The sequence below is a fragment of the Equus przewalskii genome, chromosome 1 (genome assembly GCF_037783145.1).
Source record: "Equus przewalskii isolate Varuska chromosome 1, EquPr2, whole genome shotgun sequence".
Taxonomy (NCBI): Eukaryota; Metazoa; Chordata; class Mammalia; order Perissodactyla; family Equidae; genus Equus; species Equus przewalskii.
Genome location: NC_091831.1, coordinates 171,686,269 through 171,698,861, shown reverse-complemented (window position 1 = coordinate 171,698,861; position 12,593 = coordinate 171,686,269). Strand labels below are relative to the sequence as shown.

Here is a 12,593-nt window from a genome sequence, read left to right as displayed (position 1 = left end):
CTGTTGTGTTATTTAAGTTATTTGGATTCTGGTATTTACTTTAGAACAGGATTCATCTCTTACAAAGCTGTAAATAATATAATCCCATTATTGTGTGTGTAAGTGTACAGAGGGGAGGTTTATACATTATATACATAGAAAAATGTCTCTATATCTGAAGTGATATAATCACTGGCTGGTCCTTATGGATGATTTTTTACTTTCTTTATATTTTTATCAACGAGAACCTTTTTTACAGTGAACATTCTTTTTCACTTTTTTTGTAATCAAATAAGACATCTTCTATTTTGAGAAGATGCTTAGCAGTGGGACCCAATAATTTCCAGTTTACTTCTCCAGCTTACTGACTTGTCATAACATTCTTAATTAATGATATATTAACAACTTGATTTTGCTTCAGGAAAATGAGACTAGTATTGCTGATCACGTTCGAAATTCTGCTTGGGCAAAAAATGGCACCTACGAAGATGTTCTTCATAATGCCTCTGAAGAAGCCATAGAACAAAACACACGAGCTGGTACCCAGGCAGTTTTACAGGTGGATCACATTTTGGTTATTTTTAAAAAATAATAATCGTTAAGTATTTCAAAGATATATAATTCAGTATTTCAGTGTAGAATATAATTTTTAAGTGTAATAAGTTCACCACCCACATTTATCAATCATCATTATGCCATACTTTGTTTTTTCCTTAACTTTCACTTTATAATATTGATAAACTTTACATATTTTTCTAGACAGTTTTTTAAAATTTATGTGAATGTGTCATGGTGTATTGTCATCTGCAACTTTTTGCATTAACCTTAAGTTTTTGAGATTTGTTGTTGATATATAGCATAATTCATTCATTTTAACTACTTTGTGGTATTACAATTTATGATTATTTCACAGATTATTTTTTCACTTTTCTGTTGATGGTTTTTTAAATTGTTTCCAGTTTCTCACTATTGCATGTAGTGCTATATTGAACATTCTTATATATGTGTATTTTAGCACATGTGGGAGAATTTTCCTAGGATATCTTCCTAGATGTGGAATTACTGGGTTGGAAGATTCCTACATTATCAGCTTTACCTTACTATTATTGCCAAATTGTTCTCCAGTGTGGTGATAATAATTTATAATCCCTCCAGTAGTATTTGTGAGTTCTTATATCCTTATATCTTCCCCATTACTTGTATGGTTAGATTTTAATTTTTGCTGCTCCTATATATGAGATAAATGTCATTTATTTTAAAGTTTGTCTTTCTCTGTTTTCATTTGCTTTTCCTTCATCAGTACTGAAATAGAGCATCTTTTCTTATCTGTGAATTCCCTATTATATACTTTTTCTTTTATTCTGTTTGGTTGGTTGTCTTTTTCTTATTGATTTGTAGGAGTTCATAATATTTACTCATTTTTTACGTCAGACTATTGTCAAAGCCGTATGTGACCTCCACATTGTTAAATGGACGTTTTTCAATCCTAATCCTAATGGGCTTGTCGGGAGCATTTTTGCAGAGTAGATCTTTCTCTCCCTGTTGAAACTCCTCTTCACTTGACCTTCAGAATAGCATACCCCTTGTTTTTCTTCTAATTCACTGACCACATCTCAGAATTTCTTTTTTTACTGATTTTTCCATGTCTCCCTGACCTTTTCATATTGAAGTACCCAGGAATCCATTTTTGGATCTCTTTTCTACTTATTCTCTTGCTGATTTCATCCATTCCTATGCCTTTAAATATCATCTATATGCTGCAACTTCTACATAACATTTTATCTCTAGTCTGAGACCTCTCGTCTGAACTCTAAAAGGCCTGAACTCAAGTATTTAAATGCCAGGTTGGCATCTTCACTTGAATATCTAATAGACATCTCAAACTTGACATGTCTAAAACTTGGCTTTTCATCTTGCTTAACAAACATGCTTTTCCTGCAGTTTTCCTCATTTCATTTAATGGCAGCTCCTTTTTCCAGTTGCTCAGGCCATCTTATTTCCTGGGTTTTTTTTTTGAGGAAGATTAGCCCTGAGCTAACACCTGCCGCCAATCCTCCTCTTTTTGCTGAGGAAGACTGGCCCTGAGCTAACATCCGTGCCCTTCTTCCTCCAGTTAATATGTGGGACGCCTACCACAGCATGGCTTGATGAGCAGTGCCATGTCCGCAGCCAGGATCCGAACCAGCAAACTTAGGGCCACTGAATCAGAACGTACGCACTTAACCACTGTGCGACCGGGCCAGCCCCTCCTATCTTTCTTTTATATTTTACATCTAACTTGACAACAGATTCTCTCAGCCTTCAGAATGTATGCAGAATCTGACTACTATTCAGTCCTCACACTACCTCCTGTGCCTGAGCCTCTAGAATCTTTCATCTGGATTATTGGAGTAGTCTCCTAATTAGTATCCTTGCTTCTGCTCTTGCCCACCCATTATTCTCATTCATATAGCCATATTCTCAACACAATAGCCAAGGGATCCTGTAAAATGTAAGTCAGATCATGTCATTTTTCTGCTCAAAATCCTCCAGAGGTCTTCCATTACCACTAAGCGTAAAAGCAGAAGTCTTTCTAATGATCTATAAGGCTGTCTGTTATTGCTCCTCAGATTGTGGTCCATAGACTAGTGCTGGTCCACAAGATAATTACAAAATTGAGTGTGAGAGTTTAGAAGCGAAGTTGTTTAATATCTTGATTCTGATGAAAAGTTTGAGTTTGTATTTTGTATCTCTTGTTTCATTTCCTTTTTCCTATTACTTCATTTTTTATCGTATTTTTCAGTAGGATTGGTCTGCGAAAGACTTAGGGGGAAAAGCCTGTTCTTTCACCACTGGCAGTGTGAGAGCCTCTGCTCCACATGCCCTGGCTCAGTTTCTCAACATCGTCTCCCACTGCTTTCCCCCTTCCTCACTTCACTTTATACTCCTTGCTGTTCCTCAGATATGCTAGGCAGGTTCTCACCTCAGGCCTTTTAAACTTGCTTTTTTTTGTTTTTTCATCTGGGATGCTTTTCTCCCTGAATGCTGCATAGTCAATTTGGTCTTTTCCTTTTCAATTCATTCACATTTACTTTCATTGTTTATCCACTCCACTTCCTTTTGTGCTTACTGGGTCTCCCAGGACAATGAGGTAATAGTGAATACCTTTGTCTTGTTATTGGCTTTTGGCAGTACTTCTCAGGTTCAATTGCTGTTCAAACATTTGCTATAGCTCTTAATAAATGCTTCTTTTCAGATTCAGGAATTTTATCTTTTTTCTTAGTTTGCTAAAAATTTTTTTAAAAATAAGTGCTGAATGCATACATTATGATGATCATGCTTTTTTCCATTTTACTCTATTGATAAGAGTATATTGTATTAATAGACTTTTCTGATGGCAAGGCATTCTTACATTTCTGGGGTAAATACGACGTGGTCATAAAGTATTGTGTTTTGCTCAATTTTTTCAAGATTTTCATCTATATGTTCATAAGTGATATTGGTCTCTTATTTTCTTTTTTTATATAGGTTTTGTCTATTTTTGATAACAGGATTATATTTTTTGAAAAACAAATTGGGTGGTTTTCCTTCTTTTTTGTCTCTGAAACAACTTATGTAAAACAGGGATCATCTTCCATGAAGGTTGGGCAAAACTTTGCATGTCAAGCCGTCTAGGCCTGGTGTTCAGGGCTGGATCAGGGAGACTGTTACCGCTTCTCTCTCTTTCCTGGTACTCATGTATACATCTTTTCTATTTCTCAAGTCAGTTTTGGCAGTTACTGTTTTGTCTACAAAATAATCCATTTTAATTTTATGATCATTAAGTTATCCACTGAACTATCATTTTAAAATTCTCTACTGGATTTACAGTTATGTCCTTATTTTGTTTCTAATGTTTATTTGTGCCTCTTTCTTTCTTTTCCTGGTCACTATTGCTAGACTTAGAGAGTCAGCTCTTTTCACTCGTTTAGAGTTAACTTAATATTCTTTTCTCACATTGATTTTACAACTATGTTTTGTTATGTAGTTCATCCAGGAGATTTAAATCAGAATTATGAGTGTAGAAGATGTAAATCTCCTAGGTTCACAGTAGATGTAAGTTCTGTTCCTCCGAAGTGTCTTTGAGAACCTTTCCACATACCTGTCACCGTTATAACTTTGTCCTCAATAACAAAATACAATTAATAATTTGATTAAAATGAATTTAAAGATACATATTGAGGGATCCTTGTTAGTAGTGCTATAATACGCAGACTATTACCAAAACAGATATCACACACAGCCAATAAACTTGAAAAAAGAGAAGAGTTGGTTTTGAACACCTCATTCAGAAAATTCTTCTTGATTTAGCTATTATCTTTTATCCTAAACTATTTGTATTTTTTATTGTTCTTTTCATTTTATGACAGCAATAGTGTTTTTTTTTTTAAGATTTTATTTTTCCTTTTTCTCCCCAAAGCGCCCCAGTACATAGTTGCATATATTTTAATTGTGGGTCCTTCCAGTTGTGGCACGTGGCACGCTGCCTCAGCATGGCCTGATGAGTGGTACCATGTCCAGGCCCAGGATCTGAACCGGTGAAACCCTGGGCTTCGGAAGCGGAGCTCTCGAACTCAGCCACTCAGCCACGGGGCCAACCCCAGCAATAGCGTTATTATAGTAAAGCTCTCAGTTTTAAGAAAGGCTGTTTTTCACTCGGTTTATTTTCTTTGGGTGCCTAGTAGTAATTTTATATTTGTCTGGATACACATAAAAATAGACGGGTTTAATGAGTTTAAATTTCAGATACCAAGCTGATGGTAGAAGTAGGGTTAGAATTAACCTATAGTCTTAGGCTTTTAAGTTCATTGTAGATCACCTAGTGATGAGTGTATGTTTTTTTTTTTTCTTTGAATAAGAAATTTGCCATTGAAATTCTATAGTGAATGGCTCATGATTTCTTTTATCTTAGGTGTTTATTATAAACTCATCAAACATATTTCTTCTTGAACCTGCAAATGAAATAAAAAATCTTCTGGATGAGCACACAGATATGTGTAAACGCATTCTTAATATTTATCGGTTCATGGTTGTGCAAGTATCAATGGACAAAAAGACTTGGTAAAAAACATTTATCCTTGTTTTTTTCATTGTGTATATGAGTATAGTAAGTTTTAGAGGAAAAGTATGAACAGGGCTTATTACAATGTTGTAGACACTTTTATTATTGAACGAATGAATAAATGTAATATTTTATGTGATGATCATGACAATAGTCTCCTTCACTTTATGTCAAACAATTTTGATCAAACTTCCACAACATCCCTTGGATTATCTTTCTAAAGGGCAATGATGACCTCCCCCCCATCAGAATGGATACATGTATGCATGTATGAATAAATGAATTTATGCATATGTGAATGAATGAATGAATGAATAACTAACTGATTGCATGGGTAAATGCCTGATTCCTCAACCTGACAATCAAGGCCACGTACAGTCAGGCCTCTGCCTACTTTTCTAGCCCTCTCTCAAGCCTAAACTCCACCTGGCAGGATAGACTCCTGCCTCCCAGCTTTATCAAATTACCTTTCCTGAGCACATTGTGAACTTCTCTTTAGAATGTCTAATTCCTGCCATCTTTTCCTTTTGTCACCGTAACTATCCTTAGAGTCCACTTTCCTTTTTCCACATACCCTTACTTACATTTTTTCCCTCACTTTCGTTCTGTATTTGTACCTCTCTTATAGTTCTTGTCAAAATTGTTTTAATTCCTAAATTACTTTATAAAGTGATTTATAAATGTCTCTTTATCTCACTGAATTGAGAGGCCCTAAAAGGTATATACTGGTTGTCTTGTTTTTATCTTAGTACCTTATATATTATTGGTACTCTATAAATATCTGTTTAATTGAATGGAAAAAAAGACCTTTCAGGGAAATAAGTCCAGTTCTTCAGTTTTTGTAAAAATAATACGTATTCACTATAATTTTCAAACAAAGAAAAGTTTTAAAAAGAAAATAAAAGTTGCCTGAAGGCTCATTCTCTAGAGGTGATCGTTGTTTGCCCTTTGGTGTACATCTGGTTCAGCAAACCACACACCCACTCATTCAGTATTCTGCCATATGTATGTAGCATTATTTTCTTAACCAGTCACCTGTTGATGGATTTGTAGTTATTTCATTTTGTTGTTGGAAGAGGGGAGAATGATGAACATCCTTATATGTATATAATTTTCCTCCTTTGACTTATTCTTAAAAAATGGGAGTACTTAGTCATAGAGTATGCCTAATTTATGTTTTGCTACATATGGAAAAATGGCTTTATTTTGAAAAAATTCTTAACAGTATTAATATAGTTTCATTTAGAAGTAGTTATTGTTATTAACTTATTTGGAGCACTTTTCTGTGCCAGGTATCTTTTTAAGCACTTTATATGCATTTTCTTTCTTAATCCTTGTAGCATCCTATGAAGTAGATAATATCTCTGTTTTACATGGTGATTCAAGTTCCCTTGCATTATGAGAGATTACTCACGTGTTTACATCAAATTTATAAGACTTTATGAATTAAAATCATTATTATTGTATTACAAAGTGACAGGTTGCCTGATATATGAGTGAGTTATGATTTGACCACAAATCAGATAAGATTTGGAAAATCTATACTGTATTACATATGTAGTTAATTTCAAATAGCTTTTCATTTCTTATAGTTAAGTTGGAAGCCTAAGATTACAAATGTGGTGCTTTTGATTTTTATTTTGTGAATGAATGCGTGCATTTGTTTGTTAATAAATTCACAATATTTTTAATTGATACTTTTCTATTTGATTCTGCCCCCACTTCCCAGAAAAACCATAACATCTAGATCTGAGATCTGTTTCTGCCTGTGCCACATTTCTCACAGGGACTGTCCCACATATTGCTGTTCCTAGAATGAGTCTGCCAATAAGTCAAAGGGGAGGAGGCTGTGATAGGGACTTGGGCTGGTAGCCTGGCTGTACACCCAACTGAAGTCCCCTTGTCAGCCTCTTTTTCACAGGTGGTTGAATCAATTTTCAAATTATCAGGTGTAAGTAACATAGTTTGATGGTCTTAATAATAAGCATCTAGCAGAAAGAGACCAGGTGAGGATAATATTAGGATTGGCTTGACTTGGAGTAAAAATAGTCAAACTAAAAAGGATGAAAGAGGCAATAGAGTGATGGTCCTTGATTACTTGTCAGGCTGATTGTGATCTGTTAATCTTAAAATATCATGTTGTTTTTTAAATTGCACCTGGTACTGTTCTAGATATGTGCTTGTTCTCCATATTGTAAAGATGTATTAGATGGCCAGGCATCAAGGTGGAATTATCTTGTATAGATAGATGAGTGTGCTTCAGATAGCTCCCTAAGATTACTACTTGATTGTGGGGTGGTGGGATGGGAGCACTCTCCACATTCTTACCCCCTGTTCACCAGCTTTTGCATAAATTTTTATTTGATAAGAGGATTTTAAAGCTGAAAAATGGTTTACGAATGGCTGGTATAGATTTATAAAATGGAATTTTAAATTTCAATATTTAAAGAATTTTTAAAATTTGAAAGATATTTGATATTTGAGTTATTAAAAGATAATACCATCTTTATAACAAATATTAATTTGAAAGTTATTCATTAACAAAAAGCAAACATGCAGGAAGGAAGCATTAATTCCTGTTTTTCCTTTAAGGGAACAGATGCTGCTTGTGTTGCTCAGAGTCACGGAGTCTGTACTGAAGACGCCATCACAAGCTTTTCTGCAGTTCCAGGGGAAAAAAAACATGACCTTGGCAGGTCGACTTGCAGGACCACTTTTCCAGGCAATAAAAATAAATAAATAGATAAACAGATGGATAGATTGTTTTTTTTAAGATTCATTGAGCCCTGAACTTGTTATCTGGGGAAAAAAAGTTTTAAATCAGAGATCATTTCAAGTTAAACAATCTTTTGTAGAGCTAAATTAAAAGTTGCTTATCAAAATAGGCTATTTGCCATACATAGAATAAGAATATAGAAGTGGATGAAATAGCAGGCCTGTGAAAAAAGTGTTAAAACAGGTTGGTGATGTTTATCTCCTGTGTGGCGTCCTTATGTGTGATTGCTGAAAGCTGCCCAAAGGTGTCCTGAGGAATGGCCGTATTGTTTGCTTTAGAGTGTCCAAGTCTCTGAAATTGTTAGCAAAACAAAACTTTCTTTTAAATTGTTCTGTAGTAACGACAAAGTAGTAAATAATCAAGATTCTTTCTTAGCATGCTGTTCCATAAGACTTTATTCTCTTCACTTCTTTATTTGAAGTATCAGTGGTAGTTTCGTTATATAGGAATTACATGTTGTGTTTTCCAACCTGAGGATTGAATACTGACTTTAAATGTATGATAGATTCTTTGGAAAATACAAACCAAAATAATATTTTCTTAAGATGACACATTAAATACAAATACTTGGATAAAATGGTTCCTAATGTCAAAGATAGAAGCTGTCTCAGATCTAATTCTCGGCCATAAGTATAACTGTTCAAATTAATTTTTTTTCAGATACACTAGTTTAGCTAAAATTCTCTGCTGGTGGCGAATAATCCTTTGAAACCAGCTACCTTTATTATCTAAACTCCTCTTGACTTCATTAGCTTTTTTTTGTCTAAATTTCCCTGTTATTAGAACTAACCCAATGATGGGCGCTATAGGAAGACAAAATTTTAGCTTGCTATATGGAATAACTTTTTTGTAGTCTGTTTAAAGATAGAATGGAGGGTCACTAGCTGTTACTATACTGTAAACTCTGCTCATTTTCATATTTATATTTAATGTGTAAATTTATGTGAATTCCTTAGTGAAATTTGTAGACCTCAGATTTTGAAAGACTTTATTTTGTGACTTGTTTCTTCAGTAGGAGGGTGTATCTTCGGTAGAAATCTGTAAAATCTCAGAAGTACTGGCTAATCAGTAATTCCGGTCCTGTTATGAATACGTTTTTTAGGCTATGATTGGATTTATTACAGAATGCTTTTGATTCCTCTAGTGTCTTTAAAATGAAATTTAATTTATCCTTTAGTTTACATATAATTTTTCAAAAACACATTTCATTAAGTACATTTCTAGTAACTTGTTTTTTTAGATATTCAAATTGTGTAGTTGGTGATTTCCATCTTTAAGAATGTAGGTTTTGGTTTTTTAGTTCAATAATTTCAACACTTAATAGAGTGGGGACTTTTATCTGTTTTTAAACAGCATTTATTTTATGTAACATTAATGTAATACAGCATGAAGGATAGTTACAACTTTAGGAAGATTTCTTTTCAGTTTTGGCAACTTGTCTTAATTACTAGAATGTTGGGAGTTGACAGTTGTTGAAATGAAATTTATAGTAGGTGCTAATGATTGTGTGAATTACTTTTATAAGTATTATGTACCAAGAAAGGGTCATGAATATTATGTGATTTAAAATTCTGCTTGTTGTTAGGTAATTTTAAAATAATTGTCTGATTTTGAACATATTTCATTGTTGTTTCTGATTATTTGTCTTTATAGACTCTTATAGTTGCCTGGATCAAGGCAAATCTAAATGTGTACATCTCCCGAGAACTGTGGGATGACTTACTCTCAGTATTGTCATCGTTGACCTATTGGGAAGAGTTAGCCACTGAGTGGTCACTGACTATGGAGACACTAACTAAAGTTTTAGCTAGAAATTTATATAGTTTGGATCTCAGTGATTTACCATTGGATAAGCTGAGTGAACAAAAGCAAAAAAAGCACAAAGGGAAAGGTAAGAATTGTTCACGGAGATGCTCCATATAAAGTGGTTTAAATAATCTGGTCTGGGAAAATCAAGCCAGGGAGAAGGTGAGGGTAGAAGTCATGTTTTCTCTTAATTATTCTCTCCTTCATTTACCCTGGAGGTTAAAAATTTTCAATAATAAGCCATGTAGGTACCTTGCAAGTTTTCATGAATTTCGATGAGAGATAAAGTGCTCTGTACATATCTAGCTAAAGTTAAATACTTCAGAATCTTAAATATCTCATTTTTAATAATTAGCCAAAATGAAAATTTATAAAACCTTTTTTATCATATGCAGTTTTTTGTTAGAACTTAAAAGGTGATTTCATGTTATTCTATTTAAAAAGAATTATTTGAAAAATTCTTATGAAAGCATTTTCCTGGTTTTAACTAAAAGCAAACTTTCCCTAGATGTGGACTCTGTTTCTGTCTACTGTTAAAAAGGGGGAGAGTGACAGTAACATAGTGATTATATCATGAATACATGTTTTTATATCCTTGGTTTGTTACTATTTTTCACTTCTAATAATTACTTGCTAGCTAGAGATTACATCTGAGTCACATACTTAACAATAGTCCAGGGTGGTAAGTACTTTTTCCTGGACTATTTATTTTCCCAGTGGCTGTTACTGGCAACTAGAGATTTAGTAACTTCCACCCCAGGGTGGCTTTTCGTCAGCTCACTTTGTTCTTTTTGGCTTGTGCAAATGTTTCATTTCTATAATGAAGCAAGTGTGTGGCAGGGGATTTATGGTAATTTATTGTTGACTACGTATTTTTTAAATTCTGCATCAGTTTTGTAATATGATTTTTACATAAAATGAAGTTCAGAAAAGCTTTACAGTACACAAGCTTTTTATCTTGTTACTTTAGAATACATTATGAGTAAACCCAAGAATCTGAGGCAAGGTGGCACACATAATTTGAAGAGATTATTGATCAGGTGACAGTATACTGAGATTGGAAATCTCCATTTCTAGGAGTTGGACATGAATTTCAGAAAGTTTCAGTTGACAAGTCATTTTCCAGAGGATGGAGTCGCGATCAGCCTGGCCAAGCCCCCATGAGACAGAGAAGTGCAACAACCACTGGTTCCCCAGGAACCGAAAAGGCGAGGAGTATAGTACGTCAAAAAACAGTTGGTATGTGCTCTTTAAAATCATGAGAATTGTACAGGGCAGTGCGTTTATACTCCTTAATAACAATGTATGTAAATACGTAGTTTTCTTATCAGTTGATTTTTGTTGTTTTATGAAAATTTTATATAGCAAAACCTTTTTGTCAGTAGTACTCAGAGTCCAATGACATGCTGTATTAGCCCTTTATACTATTAAGATTTATCTTACATTATATACATTGTTTTTATGTAGTTCATTTTATTGTAGATATAAATTATTTTAAACTTATTTTACAGAATTGAAGAAGTAGAACTCTGATTCACTTTACAGAACTCATGCATTAACTGGTATAGTTTCTACTAAGTGAATATACTCACAAACATGGAAAATTAGGGTAGCTAAGTTTCAGTGGTACAGTTATATAGTTAGAGTGGCTTCACAAACTTGCGGTGAAGACTACGTGCCCTCTACTTGCAGACAATGAGGCCAAGGTGGAGTCTGTTGCTTGTTTCCTTGCTGCTTTTGACAGACGTGGAAGAAATTTCTATAATTTTGGAAACAGCAGCAAAGGAGCAATGATGGGAAGAATTTCTGGCTGTAGGATCACTCAGCATAATGTGGACCTAGCTACCATGTTGTTCCTTTTCCTCTCAGAGATTTAGCAGTTGGTCTGAATTGTAGTAGAAAGAGTGCTGCAATGAAAAACAAGAGGGCTTTGTCCTAATCTCTTTTCTCGCTCTCTTTCTTCACTAAATAGCTAGGTGATCTTGAAGAATTTCCTGAACTTCTAGACTTTATTTCCTTCATCTGTGTGGTGGGAATGTTAATACTTCACATACCTGAAGCAAAATTGCTTGGTGTTCCTCCAGGGTGTACAATCTGTTATGAGGAGAGTTTTCTCTGGGAATGTATCTGTATTTAATGGTAATTAGTGAGAAACACTATTTTAAAGAAATTTAAAACCATTGTTGGAATGATATGTCTTCTGTAAAATGGTTCTAAAGTGTTAAGAATTACAGTTCTAAAGGAAGAAATAAAACTAGAAAGAGAATAGGGAAACTAAAGATTTTAAAAGGGTTAAAAATCATGGTTAGTTTTAAACCCTTCAAAAGAATTATATTTTCACAATTGTCCTCTGCCTCTGAAATAAGCAGAGAATTATATTGATTGTATATGTCAAGCAAGAAGAGTAAGAAATTATACAAGGAAAAAAGATATTGATGGATTAAAATTATTATAATATGTAGAATCACTGTTTGAAATTCTTAGGAAGATGTTGGTTACATCTAAAATGCCTTTCTTCATTTTATATTAATGTCACATTGATAGAAAATGTTTGTGTATTGGTTGGGAGGGAATTGTTCTTTTAAGTTTAAAATTTTACTTTGTTTTACTTAAAACTTGAATCTTTTTTAAAGTCTCATAGTTTTTTCTGAGTTTAGAAGTAATTTATGCTTAGTGTGGAAGATAAAGTTTAGGGAAGCGTAAGGACCCATTAGATGTCTAATGAGAAGTAATCACTGTTAGCGTCTTGGCATATTTCTAATCTTTAAAACGCATATAATGAGTAAAACATTCCCCTTAAATTCATACCTGACTATGATTACTTTCTGCTACCTATGTCAAAACAACCTTATTTGGCTTGTTCATTGAACAAACTTATCAAATAGAAAGTTAAAGCGTTAAAAAGTTTATTAAGAAAGATACCTGCATAAAGTTGATTTAAATACTAAAAGG

General features: G+C 33.8%; 1 protein-coding gene across 16 annotated transcripts in view; it reads left to right on the top strand.

Moving 5' to 3' along the window:
* Positions 1–12,593, top strand: part of RALGAPA1 (Ral GTPase activating protein catalytic subunit alpha 1) — a 225,311-nt gene that overhangs the window by 64,833 nt on the left and 147,885 nt on the right. For all 16 annotated transcript variants that reach the window (XR_011530802.1, XR_011530801.1, XM_070588316.1 and 13 more), the window contains exons 12-16: positions 401–538; positions 4,910–5,058; positions 7,652–7,781; positions 9,489–9,726; positions 10,719–10,880. Coding sequence is in view for 14 of the 16 variants with exons in the window: in XM_070588316.1 (XP_070444417.1) it covers positions 401–538; positions 4,910–5,058; positions 7,652–7,781; positions 9,489–9,726; positions 10,719–10,880 (817 nt within the window). In the remaining 2 variants the exon portion in view is untranslated. The remainder of the gene's footprint in view (positions 1–400; positions 539–4,909; positions 5,059–7,651; positions 7,782–9,488; positions 9,727–10,718; positions 10,881–12,593) is intronic.